The sequence below is a fragment of the Aristolochia californica genome, unplaced genomic scaffold (genome assembly GCF_029961685.1).
Source record: "Aristolochia californica isolate CCGP_79_NKW_82.1479 unplaced genomic scaffold, dmAriCali1.0.hap1 SCAF_9, whole genome shotgun sequence".
In the NCBI taxonomy this organism is placed as follows: domain Eukaryota; kingdom Viridiplantae; phylum Streptophyta; class Magnoliopsida; order Piperales; family Aristolochiaceae; genus Aristolochia; species Aristolochia californica.
Window position 1 is genome coordinate 33,231,829 of NW_027182290.1, and position 24,873 is coordinate 33,256,701.

General features: G+C 37.7%; 3 protein-coding genes across 5 annotated transcripts; 2 read left to right on the top strand and 1 right to left on the bottom strand.

Annotated features, from left to right (window-relative positions):
* The first annotated feature begins 1,798 nt into the window (after positions 1 to 1,798).
* On the top strand, positions 1,799 to 23,910 carry LOC137941321 (uncharacterized). Of its 3 annotated transcripts, none has more exons than XM_068786675.1 (6): positions 1,799 to 2,106; positions 21,937 to 22,069; positions 22,377 to 22,523; positions 22,640 to 22,692; positions 23,443 to 23,530; positions 23,640 to 23,910. In XM_068786675.1, exons 1-6 carry the CDS (start codon positions 1,978 to 1,980, stop codon positions 23,729 to 23,731), a joined length of 642 nt encoding a protein of 213 aa, XP_068642776.1. In that variant the 5' UTR covers positions 1,799 to 1,977; the 3' UTR covers positions 23,732 to 23,910. The 3 variants fall into 3 exon arrangements, with proteins under 3 accessions (XP_068642776.1, XP_068642775.1, XP_068642777.1); XM_068786674.1 differs by lacking the exon at positions 1,799 to 2,106 and adding an exon at positions 19,325 to 19,596; XM_068786676.1 differs by lacking the exon at positions 1,799 to 2,106 and adding an exon at positions 19,325 to 19,596 and having other exon boundaries at positions 23,443 to 23,547; positions 23,640 to 23,727.
* Positions 6,181 to 7,527, bottom strand: LOC137940070 (tryptamine hydroxycinnamoyltransferase 1-like). The gene has a single exon (XM_068784989.1). The coding sequence runs from the start codon at positions 7,525 to 7,527 to the stop codon at positions 6,181 to 6,183; it is 1,347 nt and encodes a 448-aa protein (XP_068641090.1).
* On the top strand, positions 10,435 to 16,773 carry LOC137940072 (uncharacterized). The gene is made up of 7 exons (XM_068784990.1): positions 10,435 to 10,527; positions 10,967 to 11,035; positions 11,185 to 11,465; positions 11,516 to 11,553; positions 11,631 to 12,086; positions 12,136 to 12,248; positions 16,501 to 16,773. The coding sequence occupies exons 1-7, from the start codon at positions 10,435 to 10,437 to the stop codon at positions 16,771 to 16,773; spliced, it is 1,323 nt and encodes a 440-aa protein (XP_068641091.1).
* Positions 23,911 to 24,873: the final 963 nt, after the last annotated feature.

The window sequence follows — 24,873 nt, forward strand, 5'->3', positions numbered from 1 at the left end:
ACCGGGGGGGAATTATTTCGTCGAGACGACGCAGAGGAAGGGGGTTATGGGTGCCGGTATCGTCGGGGATGGAGACGGAGTGTTATGCACCTAGCCAATACTACCCAAAAGACCGACCTGTTAGGAGCGGAAGACATAGGTACATAACCCGGGACCATAACATCACACCCGCGCTCGCGAGAGCCGACGTCCACGACGGCCCACTTGCGACTACTCATGGTTGCGGGAACATACTCAGGTCACCCTCTGGTCGCCCCTTCCGCAGTTGCCCCTTTTGGGATTCGAACTCGCGACGTAGCGCTAGCTCTGATACCAAGTTATTATGGTCCCGGGTCATGGATCGAGTAACACGGCATGGGATTTGTGAATCCAACACTTGTACTGAGTTGCTGGACTCGATAAGGAGGGTTAAAGCTCCCTTCTTTGATTGATCTTCCACATGTGATCAGTTCCCCTTTTTATGTATCCACTCTAGTGCTAAAGTTATAGCTATAATTGAATTAATTCACGTGGAGAAAGGACTGGAAGAGATACCTTTTGTTGCTCACGGAAACCAGGGTTTTAACCCTGGTTTGGTTGCTGCTCGTGCTAGGATTGAAGTCTTAGCTTATGTGTAGCCCTTGGCTCACCTTGGTGGACGTTGATGCTAGGTTTTCGTGATGCCTCTAAGCTAGGAAGAGATACATCAGACCTTCACGTGGAAGAACCAGAAAAACCTTCATTTTTCTGCTCGTCAAGAGGGTTAGAACCCTTGCTGGCTGTTGACACTGAGAAGGAGGGAAGACCCTCTATTTGGGCTCGGAAAAGGGGCAGGAAGCTCTTCTTCCAACTATGGATGATGGAGGATGAAGGTGGATGAAGATGGATATCAATGGAGGATGAAGGATACGTTGGATTTTTGGAGTAAACCCTAAACTCGAGATCAAGAGGTGATCTCAGCCTGTTTACACTAAGTTATTCTAAAATCTCAAAGTTTGCCTCATTCATTCATTCTTTCCCTTTAAATAGATCACGTCATGGAGTTTTAGGTTAGGGTTACAATAATTTTCATAATGCCCCTACACATAAAAGTAATTAGAAATAACTCCTATTTTAAAAATATAAGAAATAAATCCAACTCAAAGTAATATAAGAAATAAATCCTACTAAAAGTAATATAAGAAATAAATCATATTGAGTGAGTTGTTGTTGCCTCCTTCTTTGTGTGACTCGGTGTGCTATTGAGTCCACAACACGGAGGCGGCGGTGACGAAAATAGAAGCGAAGGCGAGGGGAGGAAGAAATCAAACAATCGTCGAGCAATTGTCGACGGCAACATAGGCGGTGACAACAGCAAACGGGAGGGGCTTGACGGTGACAAGGGGAGGAAGAAGTCCCACCCCCCCCCACTCTCACTCTCGCTCCCGCTCCCCCTCCCGACTCAGCACGTTAATGAGCTGGCTCGCGAGTCGTCGAGCCGAACCTGGATTCAATCAAGCTCGGCTCGTTAATTTAAACGAGCCGATTCCCGATATCGAACTCGAGAGATACCGAGCCGGCACGGAAGTGATCTTGAGCCGGCTCAGTTCGAAGCCACCCCTAGTGGCATCCCACTTGGCTCTTTATTTCTAACGTGAAAATATGATACTTTTTCAAGTGTGAAATTGCCGATGTCTGAATTTACCAAATAACCGGTGTCGGGCGGTCGGTTTTCTGGTCCGGGTTTTTGTTTTTTATCGAAAAAATATCCCAAGCCGTCTTATGAAACGCGAAGTCAAGTCTGGTTCAAACACGGTTTTGGGGAGTTTCCTCCCTCGACCTTGATAAGCTAGGAAAGGGAGTGCAAACCGATCCTCGTAATTGTGTTTGCATACGGTGGAAGATTGCTGCGCTTTTTATATTCTGCTGCAGTAGAATGTGTCCAGCTTTCAACCAGTGGTTATACTGCCTATCTCTATATTACCTCAAAACAAAGGGCATTTAGTTATTTTGGATCCTATGGAAAACAACATACTAATCTCTGAGAATCTGGGGAAAAAAGAGGGAGAGCAAATGGTTATGCGGTTCCTCGATTCCATGGACGACTATCTCATACTCTTTGACTCTTTGTCATCCAGTCTCCGCCAGGTATGCTTTTTATTGATTCCTATAAATTCTAAAAGGATCGATCTTATTGTTATAATTCAACCAGTACGTTAGTACAGCCCTATTTTCTTTGAAGAATTATTACAGTTACAGAGTTTAAGTGTTTAGGGTTCGATGGTGCCAAAGAGAGAAAGCGCCCAAGAGGAAACTAAATAGGGCAAGACAGCATGAATTTTGCCAGATATACCTCCAGTTTCTCCGAATTACAGCAATGAGAGACTCATTAACTTCACCGAGGAGGCTTGTCCAAGATAAAATTTGGTGCAAAGCCATCTCAGTGATCTCTCCTTAGATATGACCTCTTGTTTGAAAATTCTTTGGTGCTTCTCCTTCTAATGGTACCGAGGGATTACAGCTTAGGACAAATGCCACATGGTTTTATCTGATTGAGCCAGCAAATGTTTGGTCTAAGTCACTAAAGGATGATGGGAAGCATGTTTTTACATACCAATCCATTTAATGATGGAGACCTAAACCTCAAACACCCAAAGCTTACACGTGTGGTTTGTGTGCCGCATACCCGTCTTCTCAAGATGGTCAATGGTGAGGATCTTGTTTCTAGCTGCACGCCAATTGAAGAAGCTGATCTTAGGTGGCCTTCTGAGTCTCCATGCTGTGTGAGATGGGTGAAGCAGTTGGTGGGGGCAAGAGTAACACTTGAAATATGAGAAGGAGATTTTATTAAGAGATGGAGGAGGGGATCCTAAACCAGGAAAGAGAATGTCAAAAAATACAACTAAGGAGAATACAACGTAAAAGCTAAAATTTTATTTGAGTGGTGAGGCATTTCAGTACAAGGTGTTGATGAGAAGCTCTGCTCTTGCCAGAGAGTTACCATGGTAATTTATACGGTGCAACCCGTGATAGAATTAAGGATCTAAAATGTCCTAAATACCATCAAAGAACCATAAGAAATGAGCATGGGGATTGTTCTCCACCCCTTGATGTACAAATTACCTTGTTTTCTTTGTTAGGAGTGGCTGAACACCTTGCTATGCAGAGCTCATTCTTGATATATTTGTTTCCTTCTTCGATATTTTGTTTTAGGATTTTGAATTGTTCATCAGTTCTTTGTATTCTGAGTCCCTAGGGAACCTTGATGTATTTTCCTCCTTGAAATGGATTTTCCTTCTCATCATGCTAAAGAAAAAAAAAACAGGTCTTAGGGTGGCCTGTGGAGGAAGTTCTTCTCGGACAGCTGAACCCCCTTAACAAAGAAGTGTTCCTTTTCTTAAAAAAAAAAAAAGTGATGTGATTAACCTAAGCTCTGAGACCTTGGAGGAGGGCCCTCAACTAGTTAGAAATCTCCAGATGTCTCTAATAGCACAGTCTTGGGTTGATGGCTGAGTTTTGGCAACTTACAATATGAAGCGTGTTTTGAGTAAGCCCACCAATAAAGAGGTTTTTTTATGCAATGAGGTTGTCCTTTTCCTTTATTTTTATAGACTCCAAGAGACTGCTGCACGGGCAAGGTTGCAAATTTTTCTACCCTATTTTTCCAATGGGATCACCATCAACTGCTCTAGAAGCGGAGAAATGAAAGGGGGGCATAATTGAAACCAAATTTACACAGGAAGTGATTTGAAGGTGAAATGGCACTTCTCATAAGAAAGCTTGTGATTTGGTTTTCAATGTGGTTTGCCCTCCTGAAAAGTTGGTTGGCAATAAGAATTCTGCCCTTCCCAAAACACGAGATAGAAGAAGAAACCTATGCAAGAGCTTATCTGCATCTCTTTTCGCTCTCCAAAAGATTTATCCAGCTACATTGAGGAAGTTGTTTGGGTTGGAGCTTTTATAAGAAATACAAAGCGCTTCTATCCTCAGAAGATATGGGTCTGTTAAGTTATGATTTGCGGAACTTTTGGCTTATATCTTTGCATTGTTTTGGTCTTACTGTACTAAACTCGATATTGTTTTGTTGAGTCCAGTAAATGAGGGTAGGCTTCTTCTTTGAGTGTTTCTTGGTTATAGTCCCGTGAATAACAGACTTTCTTGCTTCTTTTCCATGTTTATATGCAAAGTCTGAAACATTTTACGTTTCTTTTCTTTCAATCAGTCAGAATGGAGGAAGAGGATTTGTATATCCTACTATATTTAGAACAACACTATGCTGATGATGACGATTACCTGTTCTTTAGTCTCACTTAGCATGGTAAAACTTTGATTTTTCAGGGCTGGCTGGATCTATTAACTAGCAAAAGAAACCAAAAATCAACCAATCGCCCCTTTATCCACTTGCAAAAGTTTGAATGTTTCCGAAGCACAAGATGCCTTGTTATATGTTAAATCCCAATCACGCTTCCATTTTCACGAAGCATGACAACATCTTAGGCTTTATTTTATTTTTTCAACAACTCCAAGTCTCTAGCCTTTATTTTTATAACTACCATCATCTTTGAACCCCGCTATTTTATTTCTTTAGTAAGGAGATGAGTGGGATAGTTGGTTGTTGGCATTTACAGTTTTTTAGTTGGTTGAGGTCTTGATGAAGCCTCACCAAATCACTATATCAAGAGTTTGTTTTGTTGTCGGAGTCGGACTACAGCTTTCTATCTTGTGGTTCGTACCGGATGCAGGTTCAGAGGCTGTAGACAGGTTTGAGGTTTGCTTTCTCCTCAGTCAACTTCAATCCAATCTATCATCTCCAATTTTCGACTTTGATCCGATCATATTCTGCAGAACCAGAAACCGTCAATCTCCGAGCTCAGAAACTACGGGAATCATGTACATTTCAAAAGGTCATATCGGCTCAAATAAAGATCTTCTTCGCTTTAAGGTTCACTAGGGAAAAACAAAAAAAGGAAGAAAAAAAGTGGCGAACTCTTTCGCAGATTCCATGAATCCACAATCTTTCTTCGCTCCGGTTGTTCGATTGCAGCGTCCAAATTTCTTTGAAGAAAGGCATCCAATCCAAGACCTACGTTTTCTCATGATAAGACGTGGTCCCGGTCGCTGGTGGGAGTCGACATGAGAGATTGGAAGAGGAGTCAAAAAAAGCAGATCCTTGTAATCGTCTTCTTGGACCCGTTCTCTCTGCCTCCGGATCCGACTATCACTAATAAGAGGCGGCCACGTCGATTCCCTCTATTTACTCCCGATGCCACGGTAACGTCAGCGACGTCGCCATCCATCGTACTGCTTATCAGTTATCCCTTCCAGATGCTTCTCTGACCGTCGCTAGTGTGAAGCGCTCCAGAGCGTTCGCCATTTCGCTCGAGGGAACCATAGGACCAGCTGGCGACCGTCCGAGGTCAATTACTAGAGAAATAAATTGTGATTCAAGCGTCGCTAACCTTTATGGTTCACGGTGGTAAGATATGTATTTTTCTAATTTATGGCTTACGTAGGAACAGAAATATGTTCCATCTAAACTACGGACTCGTGACAATGACGTGCATAAGAAAACACATTTAATACGACTAAATAATCTTCCCAATTAAAATACGTATAAATATTAAATACTATTGATTGACTTCTATTTACCAATTAAAATCGATATTATCAAAAGAATTTTATTTATAAATTTATTATAAAGAAGCATAATATGATTTAATATTTCTATGAATATAAACTTAAGACAATACTTTTGTCTTTTTTATATTAAAATAGTTTGAATTTGAAATTTTTTATATTATGATAAGATTTTCTCTCTTATTTATCTTTATTTTCTTTTCTCTCCAAATTCATTAATTAAGAGAGAAAATAAATTTTTCTCACATTTTATTTTCTCTTGGAGAATTTGTGTTGCCAAACACTTAAAAAGATTGAGTCGCAAATGAAAAAATATAAATTCTTATATATTTCGTGTATATGCATATACGATGGGTTAAAAATCACATAAAATGGCAGCAAATAAAGTGTTAGTTGTCATCAACATCATGGATCTTTCCCAATTTCTCCTAAAACACATTTAATACGACTAAATAATCTTCCCAATTAAGTCATTATGGAATTACTAACTCCAATCATTATAATATAAAGAGCCACCCTACTGCACTTATTCTGGTGATCTTATTCATCTATCTTCATCTAATCTCGGATTGAAACGAGACACCACTAACCCAGTGAGTGGGAGATGAGTCGAAAAACCTTAGCATGTTCTTCTAGCAGAGTCACTACAACATCAATCCCTCCTTTATCGTCTTCATGAAGCGAAGGCATGAGTATCACCACGCCTTCCACAGGCACCCAGCTGGGAAGAAATGCACACAACCCTCCACCACCAAAATCCATCTTATGAAAATCAAACCCTAGCCAGCTATGCACCTCCAGATTAGGACTCAAAACGCCCCCTTCCCGGTCTGACACAGGCACCAACTCTTTCCCTTGGTTGATAGCTCCAAAATCAATGAAGGATTGGAAATACGCCTCTCCGATCTGCCTAACCGAGTCCTTCACCAACTGGGCTGAGTCGTTGACAGTGAATTCCTCCAAACATCTGACCTTTGCCCTTGGGAAGGCGTTTAGAACCAGGTTACCGAAGTATTTAGTCGGAACAATCGGAGAAGACAACCTTGGCCTGCCGTTTATGGCTATCCTCACTTGGGTAACGTCTTCAGGGTACAAACCCCGTGCCACTGTAATCTTCTTCCATAGGTGTCCCGGGTACAAACCCCGTGCCACTGTAATCTTCTTCCATAGGTGTCCCATTAACACCTCAAACCTGGAAAATTTTGCGTTCACTGGTGCATGACCTTTGAGCTCGCTGATGAACTTGACCGAATAGTGAACTAGCACATTATCCAGGTTTCTGGGTTCGGGTGGAGCTTTGGGTAGCACAGTTGGTAGTTCTGCAAGGGGGACAAATTCGTCGATCCAGTGACGAAACTTGCAGATCGGGGGTTCGCGGTGCAAGAGCCAGTCGTGATCATAAACGGGAAGTTGATCCAACTGTAGTCCTCGCACAGACTTTCCCCACGTAGTGAAGAAATAGCTCATGGATTGGCCATCGGCGATGCGGTGGTGGGCTGTTATTCCCAATATCAGGCCACCGCATGCAAAGCGGTTGATTTGAACTTGAAGCAAGTGAACTGCATCTTCAAGGGGAGGGTACAAGTTCTTCAGATTCCTGGAGGGTGTTAAGGGGAGATGATCCTCTAGATTGGATGCTGCCATAGCTTCCACCACCAGAACGCCTCCTTCAGTATGGTCACCCAGTATAACACTCGGTCGACCGTCCTCATCCTCACCTAGGTGGCCAGCCAGAGTAGGGAAGTGCACCAGAGTCCTTGTGAGTCCGTCTATCAGTGCAGCGTTGGTTGCCATGGGAGGATTGAAGGAATAGACAACCCCTATGTGCATGTCAGACGCCAATCTGTCAAAGACAGTGAGCGCTATCTTCGTAACCTTGGCATGGATCTGTTTCTGAGAGATGACTGTGAAGTTGTGCACTAGAACTTCCATCTCTCTCTGGTGGTTTGCTTTCTCTCTTAGTTTCTTTCATATCTTTCTGCTGCATTTTATAGCGTAGCTGCTGCATGTCAGATTGAAACAAACCAAGTTTTCTTCCTCTTACGACTTTGAAGCTGATTTAAGATATTTTGTAAATTTAAAAATAATTTAAAAAAATTATTGTAGTTTTTAAAAAAATGTTATTGATTGGTACACATTTCATTACCTTCTATTTATTGCAATAAAATATCAAAATTTTATATTAATTATTTATTAAATATTTTTCTAATATAATTTACACCTTTCATTATCTATTTCAGATATTTTCTAATTTAGAAAATAAATTATAATTTTTTTATATTTAAAAATCTTATTTGTTGATACACATTTTAATATCTTTTATTCACAATAATAAAATATAAAAGTAATATTTTTAATTAATTAATATTATAAATTATTCTTTATTATTATAAATAGAAGGTAATAAAACGAGTAGCGACAAATAAGATATTTGAAAACTAAAATATATTTTTAAAATATTTAAAAATTTGAAAATATCTTATATTGATAATGAAAGGTGTTTAAAAGATTAGAATATGATTTTTAATTATTCATATACAAAATTTATATTTTCTTAAAATAAATAGAAGGTAATAAAACACGTACCAACAAATAAGATTTTTAAAAACTAAAATATTTTTTTCAAACATTTTTAAAATTTTAAAATATCTAAAATCTGTAATGAAATGCTTTAAATAGATTAGAATATGATTTTTAAATAATTTAATTTATGTATTTAATATTTTATTATTATTAAAAAGAAGGTAATAAAATATGTCCAACAAATATTTTTTAAAAAAATATTTTTAATATATAAAATAAAACAAAATAATATCTTAAATAGATAATGTAAGGTATTAATTACATTAAAATATGTTTATTATATTAAATCGAATGTAATGAAATGTGTAAGATTTTTAAAACCAAAAATTAATATTTACAAAAAAACTTAAATAAATAATGAATAAAAAATGGGAAAAAAAATGTGCTAACGTTAAGTGTTGATGTGCCATGATGATATGGCACCACTTAAGTGTGATGTGTATCTTTTACAGGTTAAAGCTGGGTATTTTTGCTAATATTTCTTTAAAAATAGGTAATTTAGTAAAATTTCTAAATATCTCGCTTCTAAGTATGATAAGAAGCTATTAGCGAGGCTCTCCATAATAAATATATGTAAATAAAGCTACTCTGCAGACGAGGCAGCAATAAGCAAAAGGGAATTTTACCAAAATACCAATTTGAAAAAACTTATTTATAAAAACAACGATGATTTTAACTTATTTGCAAAACTACTGAACTTTGACCGGTCCACTGCACATGTGGACAGTCAAAGGCGACACATAAGCTTTGACCACTTACGTATCGACACCTCATCAGTGTAGTAAGGTAGTTGAACACATGGGCTGCCACGTTATTATTTTTACACACATGTCATCTGACACGTCATTATTAATTTCCTTCATTGCCCCGTCATATCTCGTCACGTCAACTCACTCCACGTAAGCCCTTCGTTATATTTTTTTCGTTCTAATGTTTCTTCTCAATCTTTCTCCTCTCCTCTCCTCTCGCCCTCGCTCCTGCTGCCGCCGTTCGGCCACGAACGCTCCCCTGCTGCTGCCGCTCGATCTCGCTCTCGACGCCCCCCTCTCAACCGCTCTCTCTTCGTCTCAGCCTCATCTCTCGTTCTTCTTCTCCGTTCCCCTCTGTTCATCCTCTCGCCGCCCCTTCTCTCAAAACCGAAGCCCTACTCACCCTCCAAACCCAAATTTGAATTTCAAAAGCCAATTTAGGAGGGTGATTTTTTAGGGTTGTTAATTGAATCTAATTATTGTATTTAATTATAATATTGATTTGAATTTAGGTGTTTAATTACTATATTATTTTTTTGTGATTTACTGTTTAATTTCTGATTTTATGTTAATGAAATTTCTGCCAAATTAAAATTATTGTAAAGTTTTGTAAGATTTTTAATTAAATAATATATTTTTTAATAATTTATTATTTTTTAAATAAGGTGATAAAAGTATACAAATAAATTATATTTTTAAACACTAAAACAAATTTTTTGTATATTTTTTTAATTTATAAAATTTTAAATGGATAATATATGGGTAAGACTTAAGAGTAAATTTTTTTCTATTTATAAATATTTTAAATGGATAATATATGGGTATGACTTAAAAGTAAATTTTTTTCTATTTATAAATATTTTAAATCCGTAGTAAATGGGTAAGAGTTAGATTATTTCTATTTATAAATATTTTAAATTTCTAAATTTTATTATTTTGTAAATATTATTATTTTGTAAATAAGGTGATAAAAAGTATACAAATAAATTGTATTTTTAAACTCTAAAATAGTTTTTTTGTATTTTTTTAATTTATATATATTTTAATTCTAATTAATTTACTTATTTTATTTTATTTTTTAAAATATGAAGAAATAAAAAGTGTAACGATTTTTTTAATTAATAATATTTTAATTGATATTAAATGGTGTTAAATAAGTAAGAGTTAATTTTTAATCGTTTATTATTTTTTAATAATTTATTATTTTAGATATAAGGTAATAAAAAGTGTATTTGATTTTTTTTAAATATATTCAAAATTTTATCATATAATGATGTGGCAGAATACGTGTCAACTATACTAACGTGGCAGACGATATGATAATTTACAGTGTCGCATTGATGACGTAGTGACGCGTAAGCAGTCAAAGCTTACGTGTCGCCTTTGATTATCCACATGTGTAGTGGACCGGTTAAAGTTCGGTAGTTTTGCAAATAAATTGAGGTAGTTGTTGTTTTCGTAAATAAGTTTTTTCAAACAGGTATTTTGGTAAAAATTCCTAAGCAAAATGACCGGATGGTTGAAAGAAATTTCAAGAGATGAAGCTTCAGAGTTCTTTCTGCTTTATCCGATTTGGCAGATTACTTTTCATGGTTTCTGTGTAATGTGGTTTAAATCTTCAATCACGATACCGTGTCTTGATCGGATGGGTGGAAGAAATTTCAACCGATAAAGCTTCAGAGTTCTTTCTACTCTATCCGATTTGGCAGTTCTGAATACTTTTTATGGTTTCTTCCCAGGGATAACCATCAATCACGGTACCGTGTCTCTGATAAGATGTTGATTTGAAGCTGTCACCTTCAGTAAGTTAGTAATTCAGAGGGACCTGATTCTAGTAGAGATCTTAGGGCTCCAAAAAGGCCCCGAAGGAGAGAAGAGGCTCAAACCGAGCTACTTCTATGATTCATGGGCGTTAGTAGGATCTCACATGTTTCAAGTCTAATTTCGTAAACAATGAGCTCATGTTTTGACGTCGGAACATGGATTAGCAAGTCTGAAGAGTATGAAATAATTTAATATGCTTTGAACTTTTAAGACAGTTGCAACAAAAATTTCCTAGAAAGAGTGTCTTGCCGACTTTGGACGAAGATATATTTGTTAATCTAATGGTAAATTTCTATTCCAAAAACTATATATTTATTCAACTTTGTTGCTGAACAAATCTGTTTGAGACAGGTAAAGGAAGTTCCAAGATCATCCATTGCAGGCAACATGTATGTAACAAGGCCTCTGTCAATGTTTATGAAGTCTCCTGAAGCACTCTCTGCGTCTTCCCCGGACGGGTCCTAACTTGGGTTATCTTGTGATAGCGGACGAAGAATGGGAGGTCGAGGCGAGAGATTGTTGGGGACTCTGCAAAGATAATCGAATAAGAGAATTCCCGTTCCCTTCAAACAAAATTCTCACTGTTACATACACTGAGCATCATGGAGAGAGTTCGACGACTCACCGTGATAAGGTCCTCTTTGTTCCAGTGATCGGTCAGCCCTTATCAGCCAATCAATACTATGTCATAAGGGCACAAGGGAAGTACAAAGGGTAAGCTAGATTTGCCAGTTTTGATCTTGTTTTTCTTTCCTCTTAATAAGTGAGATGTTTCCTTTGACACTGGATGCCTACCACTTCAGTTTATCTTGATTCTTGAGCTTGCCCTTTCTTATGCACCAAGTCATCCATTTAATTTGATTTTCTGAGGTATCCTAGATGGACAAACTGATTTGGGTATTAATCCCTGTTGCCGGAAAGCGTGTACATATTCTTGGGAGGAGGACATGGGCACATGTTGTTTCTGCAATTACATCAAGGACACAAAAGCACAGTTCCTCGACCTTACCAATATCTATCAACAGGTGCAGATCGAACGCTGTCGTAGTGCTCGATTTATTGGCAGTTCCATTGCTGCAGACGGATTTCCTCCACGTTTTCTGAGGAGAAGAGGATGGAGAGCATACACTTCATCCTCACTGCAAATTCCACTAGAACCAGTTAATGGCGTAGATGTTGCTCTCCCGAATGGGCACCCAAATTTTGATTTTCCCATCTCCAGTAAATGTTCCAAGTCCGTGACTAAGGGCAGATGGTACTGCCCGTTCATGTTCATAAAGGAAGATGAAACAGCTCCGATCTTAGAAGATAAATCTGGAGCAGTATTGGGAACAGGTTTTTGGATGCAAGAACAACGACAATGATGAAGGAAACGCTGTGACAGTAAATACAAGTTTGCAAAGGGAGGTAGTTCGACTTTGCGGCGAGGAGGAAGTCATGGCACAAGACATTAGCGTGGGTGATGGATGGGTGTGGTTCATGTTGAAATGTATAGCTGTATAGCGTGATCGGAGGAAACTGTATAGCGTGATTGTTTCCACCGATCCCGTGATTGTATTCTTGATTTTATTCTTTGATTTTAGGATCTAAATTGATCCTAAAATCGACTTGTAATGTATTATAAATAGCCTCCTAACGGAGAAGAATAAACTCATCGAAAAACCATTCGTTCAATCTCTGTTATTATTTTCGGTTCTCTCTGTTTTACATGGTATCAAAGCAGGAGGATTATCCTCTCTTTTCCGTCGTAGAAAGTCGGAGCTAAGTGCTCCCGTAATCGCCGAAGGAGGAAGCCAAAGGAAGAAAAAAAAAAATCCGCCAGAGTTGTAGAACTCTGTTTTTTCTGCAACTCCGTATTCCGGTTGTCCCGACACTAAAAGAACGTCGCCGACACCCGACGACGATCACTGAAGACCGAAGACAACCGCCGACGACAGTTCCACCTTCCCGTTATTACCGCCGATCACCACTGTCGCCAAGGGAAACCGAATTGCCGAAAGAGAACAAAGTTCTCTTACGACGGTCCTGTAGTCGGAATCATGTCGCCGACGAGTGCCGTTATGAGATTATTGGCTATCTGGAGCGGTAGGATTTCTCAAAAAATTCCCGTAACAAGATTCCTGGGAAAGCTATGGTGACATCCGTGGAAGATAATCAGGAGCTACCTACTGCAAATGTTGCCCATCCAGGTATTCTCGATAATGTATTAGTATTTTCTGTACATTCTAAGAATAGACCTTGGATTATTGATACAGGTGCATCCGATCACATGACAAGGGATCCCAGTCAGTTACAATCCATCCTACCTTCTCCACAATCTGTTATTTCAACAGCCAATGGTAGTACCTCTCCTATTACTGGGGAAGGATCTGTTATATTATCCAATAATCTGACATTAGATACTGTCCTTGTGGTTCCCTCTCTTGAATATAACCTTTTGTCTGTTAGCCAAATTACTTCCACTCTTGCTTGTACTGTAACTTTTTGGCCCTCATTTTGTGTCTTTCAGGACATTCTAACCCGGAAGATTCTTGGTTACGGTGTTAGACGGGGCAAACTCTACTATTTGGAGTTGACAGAGAACGGGGGATCGAAAATCAGTCAGACAAATCAAGCTAGCAGTGAAGATAATGCTCAAACAACTGTATGGTTATGGCACCGACGATTAAGCCACCTTTTCTTTGGTTATCTTAAGAAATTGCTACCTCAACTTTTTTCAGGTTTGACTGATGTGCATTTTCATTGTGACACATGTGAATTGGCTAAAAGCCACCGTATTGCTTATTTCCCAAGTTTGAATAAAAGTTTCGAACCTTTTGCGGTTATTTATTCTGATGTTTGAGGTCCAGCCAAAATTCTCTCTATTTCTAGAGCTCGTTACTTTGTGACATTTATTGATGAATGCACTAGAATGACACTTGGATATCTCTGCTTATCCAAAAAAGTGATGTGTGTCTAGCATTTCAGAAATTTCATACAATGATACATACTCAATACCAAAAGCAGATTCGTGTTTTGCAATCTGACAATGGTACTGAGTTTGTTAATGCTTCTCTTGAAACTTTTCTGACCACTCATGGAATTCGTCACCAGACTTCTTGCACCTATACTCCCCAACAAAATGGATTGGCAGAAAGAAAGAATAGACAACTTTTGGAAGTAGTGCGTGCCTCTCTCTTTGGCATGAACATGCCTCGATTTTATTGGGGCGAAACTATCACATCTGCTGCCTACCTCATCAATCGAACACCTTCTAGAGTACTCGATTTTCAAACTCCTCTATACAAGCTGCAATCCCTGATTTCAATTCCCCATCTTTCGAATCTTGAACCCCGAATTTTTGGGTGTACCGCTTATGTTCATATCCCAAACATCTTGCGAAATAAATTAGTCAAGCGATGTGTATTTGTTGGCTACTCTGATTTTCAAAAAGGATATCGGTGTTATGATCCACACACCAACAAGCTCCATGTGACTTTAGATGTCTCCTATGAATTAGTCCCTTATTATTCAGGGAGAGTTTCTTGGACATCTCTTCAGGGGGAGAGCTCAAATGAAGAGAATGTTCCACATGAAACTAACGGAAATGCTGAAAGAGGTGACGAATTTATTGAGTTAGAAGCGGTGAATGAATTTTTTAAGTGTCATGATGTGCAACAGGACTGTGATTCAGTAATTTCACCTGAAGAACCCCCAGAGTTGCCCCCGTCTGCACCAACAACTAAAGAATCAACCCGGAATGTTCCTCCTCAGGTAAATACGAATCCTATGTTTGATGCGTCTAATGAAACATGTCTTCCTACAGAAAACATAACCTCTAGATATCCACAAAGATTGAATAGGGGAGTTCCAAAAAAACAGTATGAACCTGATCTTGAAGACAAGACCAAATACTCAATCAATAACTATGTGTCCTCCCATAGGTTGACTAAATCATATGCATTTATTGTTGATCAATTATCCAGGGTTTCTATTCCTAGTAATGTGCAGGATGCATTAGTTGATCCAAAATGGAAAAACCGATGAACGAAGAGATGGAGGCTCTACAAAAAAATGCCACTTGGGAACTTGTTCCCCAACCTAAAGGAGTAAAAACAATTGGATGTTGATAGGTATTCATATTGAAACTCAAACCGGATGGAAGTATTGACAGATATAGAGCTCGGCTAGTTGCAAAAGGATATATGCAAAGGTATGGGATAGACTATCAGGATACTTTTGCACCAGTAGCTAAGATCAATACAATTCGTATTCTTATATCTATAGCAGCAAATCGAGACTCGCCTCTGCAACAATTTGACGTTAAAAATGCCTTCCTCAATGGAGACTTAGAAAAAGAAGTCTACATGGAACTACCAGCAGGTGTAAAAAGTGGTTCTTTGTCTCAAGGTAAAGTTTGTAAATTGAAGAAGTCATTGTATGGGCTGAAACAGTCACCTAAAGCATGGTTTGGGAGATTCTCGGCTACAATGAAGGAGTTTGGTTATAAACAAAGTAACTCAAATCATACTTTGTTTATAAAACACAAAGAAGGAAAAGTACGACATTAATTGTATATGTTGATGATATGGTCGTGACAGGAGATGACCCAGGTGAAATGCAAGCTTTACAGGAGTATTTAGCTACTAAATTCGAAATGAAGGATCTCAGACAACTTAAATATTTTTTGGGGATTGAAGTTGCAAGATCGAAACATGGAGTCTTCCTTTCACAGCGAAAATATGTGTTGGATCTTCTAGCCGAAATCGGAATGCTTGACTGTAAACCAATAGAGACGCCTATGGAAATGCATCATAAACTCGGAATTCTTCCGGATCAAATTCCAGCAGACAAAGGGCGTTATCAGCGATTAGTTGGAAGATTAATCTACTTATCCCACACAAGGCCCGATGTAGCATATGCAGTAAGCGTTGTGAGCCAGTTCATGCATGCACCAAGTGAAAAACATATGGAGGTAGTCTATCGGATCTTGAGATACTTAAAGAGTGCTCCAGGAAAAGGTTTGTTATTCTCAAAAAATGGTATCTTTAGTATTGAAGGGTATACAGATTCTGATTGGGCAGGTAATCAGACAACCAAAAGATCCACGTCGGGTTACTTTACTTTTGTGGAAGGGAGTCTTGTCACTTGGAAAAGTAAAAAACAGAAGGTAGTATCAAGATCAAGTGCTAAAGCTGAATTTCGAGGTATGACTCATGGTGTATGCGAGTTGTTATGGATACGGAATATACTGAGAGACTTAGGGATTGAATACGACAAACCTATGAATCTTCACTGTGATAACAAGGCAGCTATCGCAATTGCACAAAATCCAGTTCAACATGATCGTACTAAACATGTTGAAGTTGATCGTCATTTCATCAAAGAGAACCTCGATGCAAAGATTATACAATTCCCCTTTATTCAATCTGCGAGTCAGATGGCTGATATGCTCACGAAGGCAATATCAGGGAAAACATTTCATGGTATAATTGACAAGTTGGGCTTGACTGATATCTATGCACCAACTTGAGGGGGAGTATTGGAATGTATAGTTGTATAGCGTGATCGGAGGAAACTGTATAGCGTGATTGTTTCCTCCGATCCCGTGATTGTATTCTTGATTTTATTCCTTGATTTTAGGATCTAAATTGATCCTAAAATCGACTTGTAATGTATTATAAATAGCCTCATAACGGAGAAGAATAAACTCATCGAAAAACCATTCGTTCAATCTCTGTTATTATTTTCGGTTCTCTCTGTTTTACAGTTCAGAACTCAAAACTCTGGAGTAGAGAGTGTGGGGCTGACTTTACCGGTGCTAGAGAGAATGCGATGGGAAGCAAAGAGGGGAGGTTGGGTTGAAAGGGAAGAGAGAGAGGAGAGGATTAAGAGAGTGGTGGAGTTTAAGGGAAAGGGTGGATGGAGTACTTATGGTTTGTATGTGTCAGTGGAGAGGTTTGTTTTGAAGAGACTTGATGGGAATCTGGTGCTAACTCATGATTTTAGGCACACCCGTGAATTTGAATCTAAGTGGGAGTAGTTTCTGTGTTTTTTTTTCAGCGATGTAGAAATCCAATTACTGCTCACTTAGTTGTTGACAACCGTTGTTCTATTTAGCTTTGTGTTTGTGTGAATAGATATGATGTATAGATCCGTAAGTACATTGATATCATATACAGGAATGGCCATTTCACATGTAGTTTCCGTTATCGATATTTCACGATTAGCCCCGTCAATCCATAACTTGTCGACCCGCCATTTGGTCGGATTGACCTGTGAGTTGTGGCCGTCAACTAAAATGCTACTCTTCCTAAACCGGCCAATACTTGGATAAAAAAATACCTGGTTTGACTCAAAAGGGAGATAAAAAATAATTTCTCTATGAACATATGTGAATGAGAAAACTTTAAAAACTCAAAAAAGTTTGAGATATTATATAATAATAGAAACATTCTAAAAATAGAATTCTCACCTAAGATAAATGTTTTCCAACACAACTTGACCAACTTGAAAAGAAATTAAGGAGTTAGGGAGATTGAAGACAATAATATTTGAAATATAGAATGAGGGATTTTAATTAAAAAAATTTAAACTTCATCTAAAAGGAAATTAAACTCATGCTATTAAAAGAAGTTAGAAAGAGGCTGTAAGAGGAAAGTTGACTAATTTTTTTCTTTTCTTTGAATTTAAAAACTCCTAATTAAAACTCAAAATTACCAATCATAAACAAAGACTGAAATTAGAAATTTCCGAAAAAACATGGAGACAAAAAAGAGGAATGGATGCTAAATAATCGAATTTCCACAAGTAACATATCTCCAACCTTACCTTCTATTTTTCCAATACTAATATCTTTCTCTAGAAAAATTGCATTGAGAAGAGTTTGCAGGGTTAAAAAATAGACTCAGAGCTTTCTTTTGACATAATTTCTTAGATAAATTCTCATTCTTTTCGGTACAAAACGTCCCACAAATTGAAGTTCACTGTTGTTGATCGAAGCTTTTTACTGTTAGATTTTTGCTGTTTTAGATATGGATTTCTCTTTTGTAGAAAACTTTGCATGAATAATTCGTTTTGTGCTCAAAAATAGACTCAAATATATTTATGAAAATATATATATTTTAATGGAAAAATATGGTAAAAGAGTGAAAAATACAAAGAAAAATAGGAATTGGGAAAGAATAATACTAAAGGGAAAAATGAAAAACTCTTTTTTTTCTTGCAAGAAGTCCCCTGCCGAACTCCACTGACTCCCTTCATCTGGCTTGCAAAGGTACAGAAGAGTTTATTCTTGGATTTTGAACATTTGTAAAGTTTTATTAGAAAAATTCAGGGTTTTGGACTTGATGTACTCCGGTCTATTTATATTGGAATTTTAGGTCGTTCAAATTTTTAGATTTAAATCACTTTTTTTTAAAAAAAAAAACTCCGCTTGTTGCTTCTAAGCCATGATTATTTGAATCCTAAGCAGAAACCGGAAACAGAACAAACAGGAAAGGGAGCAGAAAATGGCACTTTGTAAGTGATGAAAAAAAAAAACATGTTCTCAAATAAAAACTTACTTTATTGCTAAATTATAAATAAATTATAATTCTCAAATAAAAATATATGAAATGTAGATTCTTTATTTTTTTAGCGAAATAGTCAATATTTTAACATGTATGAAGTAATCTGAAGTAATCTGCTGCTGCTATGTGGTATTTGCCATAAATTAAATGAATTGACGTATACAAATTTGAATAATTAGATTATTTAAGTTGATAAATAAAATAATAGTTAGATATTAGTTAAAATGATTTGCCTATAAATTCCTTTTATAAAATTTTATACTTTTAAAAAAAAAATCAGAGCAAACTTTTTGAGCAAATCCACCAATTCTCTTAGGCAACAACTCGTTTATGGGAGGTCCCTCTCATACTAAACGGGGTAAATTTTGAATGAAGATTAGTTTGACCTCCTCAAATACTTAGAGTCTAATGGTTCATTTATTTATTTGACTCTAAAAATTATTCCTAGGCAAGAGTATTTCCCATGAGGTCACCGATCCTAGAATTACTCTCGCCCATGCTCGCTTAACTTCGGAGTTCTGAGTCAAGCACCTAACCAATACTACCCAAAAGACCGACCTATTGGGACTGTAAGACATAGGTACTTAACCTAGGCCCATAACCAGGATGTCCCATAACATCGTCCTCTATCTCAAACTTCTCATTCAATATTAAAATTTAGGTAGATGAGGCATTCCCCTACAATTGAGTTTGATCTAAAACATATTTGATTCTAAACATAACACGTGACAGAGCAGTGTTTACTAATTAAATTAACAACAAATAATTGTCTAGCTTATAACATTTGTACTGCGACTTGTGCATCAGTCGCATCCGACTTAGGCTCTTTATTTCGTGAAAATATTATAATTTTTCACGTGTGAAATTGTCGATGTTTGAATTTACCAAATAACCGGCGTCGGGCGGTCGGTTTTCTGGTCCGGGTTTTTGTTTTTTATCGAAAAAATATTCCAAGCCGTCTTATGAAACGCGAACAAGGTTAAGTCTGGTTCAACCTGGTTTTAGGGAGTGGAAACCAATCCTCGTAATTGTGTTTGCATACGGTGGAAGATTGCTGCGTTTTTTATATTCTGCTGCAGTAGAATGTGTCCAGCTTTCAACCAGTGGTTATACTGCCTATCTCTATATTACCTCGAAACAAAGGGCATTTAGTTATTTTGGATCCTATGGAAAACAACACACTCATCTCTGGGAATGTGGGGAAAGAAGAGGGAGAGCAAATGGTTATGCAGTTCCTCGATTCCATGGACGACTATCTCATACTCTTTGACTCTTTGTCATCCAGTCTCCGCCAGGTATGCCTTTTATTGATTCCTATAAATTCTAAAAGGATCGATCTTATTGTTATAATTCAACCTGTACGTTAGTACAGCTCTATGTTCTTTGAAGAATTATTACAGTTACAGAGTTTAAGTGTTTAGGGTTCGATGGTGCCAAAGAGAGAAAGCGCCCTAGAGGAAACTGAATAGGGCAAGACAGCATGGATTTTGCCAGATATACCTCCAGTTTCTCCGAATTACAGCAATGAGAGACTCATTAACTTCACCGAGGAGGCTTGTCCAAGATAAAATTTGGTGCAAAGCCATCTCAGTGATCTCTCCTTAGATATGACCTCTTGCTTGAAAATTCTTTGGTGCTTCTCCTTCTAATGGTACCGAGGGGTTACAGCTTAGGACAAATGCCACATGGTTTTATCTGATTGAGCCAGCAAATGTTTGGTCTAAGTCACTAAAGGATGATGGGAAGCATGTTTTTACATACCAATCCTTTTAATGATGGAGACCTAAACCTCAAACACCCAAAGCTTACACGTGTGGTTTGCTTGCCGCATACCCGTCTTCTCAAGATGGTCAATGGTGAGGATCTTGTTTCTAGCTGCACGCCAATTGAAGAAGCTGATCTTAGGTGGCCTTCTGAGTCTCCATGCTGTGTGAGATGGGTGAAGCAGTTGGTGGGGGCAAGAGTAACACTTGAAAAATGAGAAGGAGACTTTATTAAGAGATGGAAGAGGGGATCCTAAACCAGGAAAGAGTGTCAAAAAATGCAACTAAGGGGAATACAACGTAGAAGCTAAAATTTTATTTGAGTGGTGAGGCATTTCACTACAAGGTGTTGATGAGAAGCTCTGCTCTTGCCAGAGAGTTACCAAGGTAATTTATACGGTGCAACCCATGATAGAATCAAGGATCTAAAATGTCCTAAATACCATCAAAGAACCATAAGAAATGTGCATGGGGATTGTTCTCCACCCCTTGATGTACAAATTACCTTGTTTTCTTTGTTAGGAGTGGCTGAACACCTTGCTATGCAGAGTTCATTCTTGATATATTTGTTTCCTTCTTCAATATTTTGTTTTAGGATTTTGAATTGTTCATCAGTTCTTTGTATTCTGAGTCCCTAGGGATCCTTGATGTATTTTCCTCCTTTAAATGGATTTTCCTTCTCATCATGCTAAAGAAAAAAAAAAAAAACAGGTCTTGGGGTGGCCTGTGGAGGAAGTTCTTCTCGGACAGCTGAATCCCCTTAACAAAGAGGTGTTCCTTTTCTCAAAAAAAAAAAAAAAAAAAGTGATGTGATTAACATAAGCTCTGAGACCTTGGAGGAGGGCCCTCAACTAGTTAGAAATCTCCAGATGTCTCTAATAGCACAGTCTTGGGTTGATGGCTGAGTTTTGGCAACTTACAATATGAAGCGTGTTTTGAGTAAGCCCACCAATAAAGAGGTTTTTTTATGCAATGAGGTTGTCGTTTTCCTTTATTTTTATAGACTCCAAGAGACTGCTGCACGGGCAAGGTTGCAAATTTTTCTACCCTATTTTTCCAATGGGATCACCGTCAACTGCTCTAGAAGCAGAGAAATGAAAGTGGGGCATAATTGAAACCAAATTTACACAGGAAGGGACTCTAGATCTGAAAGGTGAAATGGCACTTCTGATCAGAAAGCTTGTGATTTGGTTTTCAATGTGATTTGCCCTCCTGAAAAGTTGGTTGGCAATAACAATTCTGCCCTTCCTTGGCAAAATTCGGAACTTCCCAGCAATCTCTAATTGTTTGGGAAGACTTCCCTCCTTTGTAAATTGTTCTTTTAAGCTTTTGTCTTAATAAAAATTAGTATCATTTAAAAAAAAAACAGAATTCTGCCCTTCCCCAAACACGAGATAGAAGAAGAAACCTATGCAAGAGCTTATCTGCATCTCTTTTCCCTATCCAAAAGACTTATCCAGCTACATTGAGGAAGTTGTTTGGGTTGAAGCTTTTATAAGAAATACAAAACGCTTCTATCCTCAGAAGATGTGGGTCTGTTAAGTTATGATTTGTGGAAATTTGGGCTTTTATCTTTGCATTGTTTTGGTCTTACTGTACTAAACTCGATATTGTTTTGTTGAGTCCAGTAAATGAGGGTAGGCTTCTTCTTTGAGTGTTTCTTGGTTATAGTCCCATGAATAACAGACTTTCTTGCTTCTTTTCAATGTTTATATGCAAAGTCTGAAACATTTTATGTTTCTTTTCTTTCGATCAATCAGAATGGAGGAAGAGGATTTGTATATCGTACTATATTTAGAACAACACTATGATGATGATGACGTTTACCTGTTCTTTAGTCTCACTTAGCATGGTAAAGCTTTGACTTTTCAGGGCTGGCTGGATCTAGCCAGTGCTCGGCACTCCATGGGTTCCTCACGCATCACCAGTGTATTGTTTGACTTCAAAGCACATCCTGCTGCCACCACTGTAGAAGTGAGCCAAGTCATGAATGAATTTCTCTCAGGTGTTATGCAGACTATCAAGCTTCATCTTTTTCCTGTCACTATTCTTTTGTTATTTTGTCAATGTGATTTTTCTTCTCATTATGATCCATTAGTGGTAGAGGTGTTGCATAATTGCATGGCTGAGATTTTGCAATGACCAACTTCTTTTATTCTATTTACTATGTGTTAGTATTTCTGAGTCAGTGGTCTGGCCTCCTAAGAAACTGGGTTTTTTGTTACTATAGTTATTGTGAATGCTGTCATTGTTTTCTCTGATTGGATTTAGCCTATCTTCTGAATTGGCTAATTAAAAAACATATTCAATAGATCCTGTGACACAAGCACCTCATTTTGCTCTGTCCAAATGGGTACCACAAAAGGATAGTCATTTTTATTCTGAGAAGGGAAGAATGGATGAAGACTTGCATCCTGGCACTTTACAGCTAAGGCGACGAGGTCCATCTCAGTCTTTTGGTATGATTGATTTTTCATCTTATGGACTTTATTTTCTGTATTTGATTCCCTCCTTGTCTCTGGTGACTTTGAAATTTCAATTTGTCTCAGTTTTTCCTCATTTCTTGTTGGTGCAGAAGCCGAGGACAAATCTTTCATGACTGCACCTGCTGTTGTTACTGATAAGCAAGTATGTGACAAGACTGTGCTTCTTGTTTATTTAATTTCGTACAATTTACTGTTATTAAGGGAAGGTTCTGAAGGTTATAATCCTACTGTGTAGAAACTACTTATAAGTCTGCTGAGAGCATGAGGAAGAAAACATCTTTTAGTGACATTCTGTTATCTTCATATGGAAGTTCGTCAACAGTGACATTTTTAGCATCATTTTAGGAGATTTGGAAGACTCCAGTTTGTCTGTTTCTAATGATATTTCTTTAAAATCCTTTAAAAATTTTCCATTACAGGAGAGCCATTTGAGATGTTTTGGCGAGTATGGCATGCAGTCTACTGTTAGAAGAGTTTTGTTAATGTTGGTTGGAGAACCAACAAGAAATAGAGGACGTAGCTATACTGACATAGTGACTACTAGTTACCCAGAAACTGTCATGGTTAACAAACAACTGAAACAAAACAGATATTGCCTCTAAAACTAACACTCTGCAACAGGATCGATCAAAAAGACCTATTTCAAAATATATATATTATTTTTACTTTTTTGAAACAGCAATTTTTTCATAGGTGTTTGCTTTTCTGTTTCAATAAATCTCAACCCTTTGGCTACTTAACAAGTGAATATTCAACATGAGACTGGCAGCCTTGTGTTTATACATTGGAAAGCCTCCCCATTTTTGTTGAATCATCATTTCAACTCCCTCTCTCTCTCTCTCTACAACCTGCATCTTGTAGAATGCATTTGACATTTTTCTTGGCTCTTTAGGTTCAAAAGGAAAGATCCAAATCATTATCGATGTTTGGTACATTGGTTTCTCCAAAGCTTCGAGGAGCCCAACTTTCATTTGAGACAGGTTAGATTGCATTAGAGGTAGCTCAAATTGGTTCTTGCAGTCAACACACTATAAAGATTTGAATACCAAAACAGCATATTTGATGAATGCGGATATTTGTTTTCTGCAGCACTGGAGATTCTTGTACAAATAGCAAATAAGCGATCCTTGATGTTATCTGCTTTCTCCCAGCTGCAGCAAGAATTTTCTGATGTCAGATAACTTTGTTATTCTCCTTTTAACCTGTTCTATCATATATCTCTTGCTCATTAATATGATTGACAAAGCGACATGTTGTACAATATCCGTATCTATTGGTATTGTTTCTTATTTAATTGTAAGGACGTTTGCGAAATCGATAATGGTGTACGCAACAGCAGCATCAATTCTCTCTGTCATAACGTGAGCTCTCTATTACGAAACAATTTCGGATGGTAGAAACTTTCTCACAAGCAAGAACACCATGACATCACCATATTATATGGAAACCGTATAAAATCAGGATGAGATCCAGGCATCTCATGATAAGGAATAAGTATAATTCCCTCAGTTGTCGAATAAGATTTATTTGGATTTATCTCATGTTGTATTTATTTTATCATGTAAAATTTATCTTCTTTATATGAAATTATATAAATACTACACTTACTCAATTGTAAAGGTGTAGTTCAGTTTGTGATTGGTTCTCATCAGAATCTCTGAAATTATACGCATAGGATATGCTCGTTCATGCTGAAGAGAGGAGAGAAGAGAGAAGATTTGTGAAACTGAAGAAAACACGATGCCTTTGGACAGAAGTCTATCCATTCATGCGGAGGTGACTGCATTCCTTTTCAGTGGATCATTCACAGCTTGTGTTTCAAAGGCACCATGGCAAATCCTTGGCCCTCTTCTTTACTGGTTTCCTTTTTCATTCTTTATCACTCTCAGAAATTTACATCTTGGTATAGGATTTCAAATTTTATATTCCCGTACGTGAAATGCAAGCTTCCACAGACAAAATTCTAGTGCATGAACTGAGTGGTGAACTTTTGATCGCATCAACCCTATTTCATCTCTTCTTTTATGTGAGCAAGCTAGGCACTATTAACCAGCAAAAGAAACCAAAAATCAACCAATCGCCCCTGTATCCACTTGCAAAAGTGGAAGAATTGAATGTTTCCAAAGCACAAGATGCCTTGTTATATATTAAATCACAATCACGCTTCCATTTTCACGAAGCACGACAACATCTTAGGCTTTATTTTATTTTTTCCAACAACTCCGAGTCTCTAGCCTTTATTTTTATAACTGCCATCATCTTTGAACCCCGCTATTTTATTTCTTAAATATGGAGATGAGTGGGATAGTTGGCTGTTGGCATT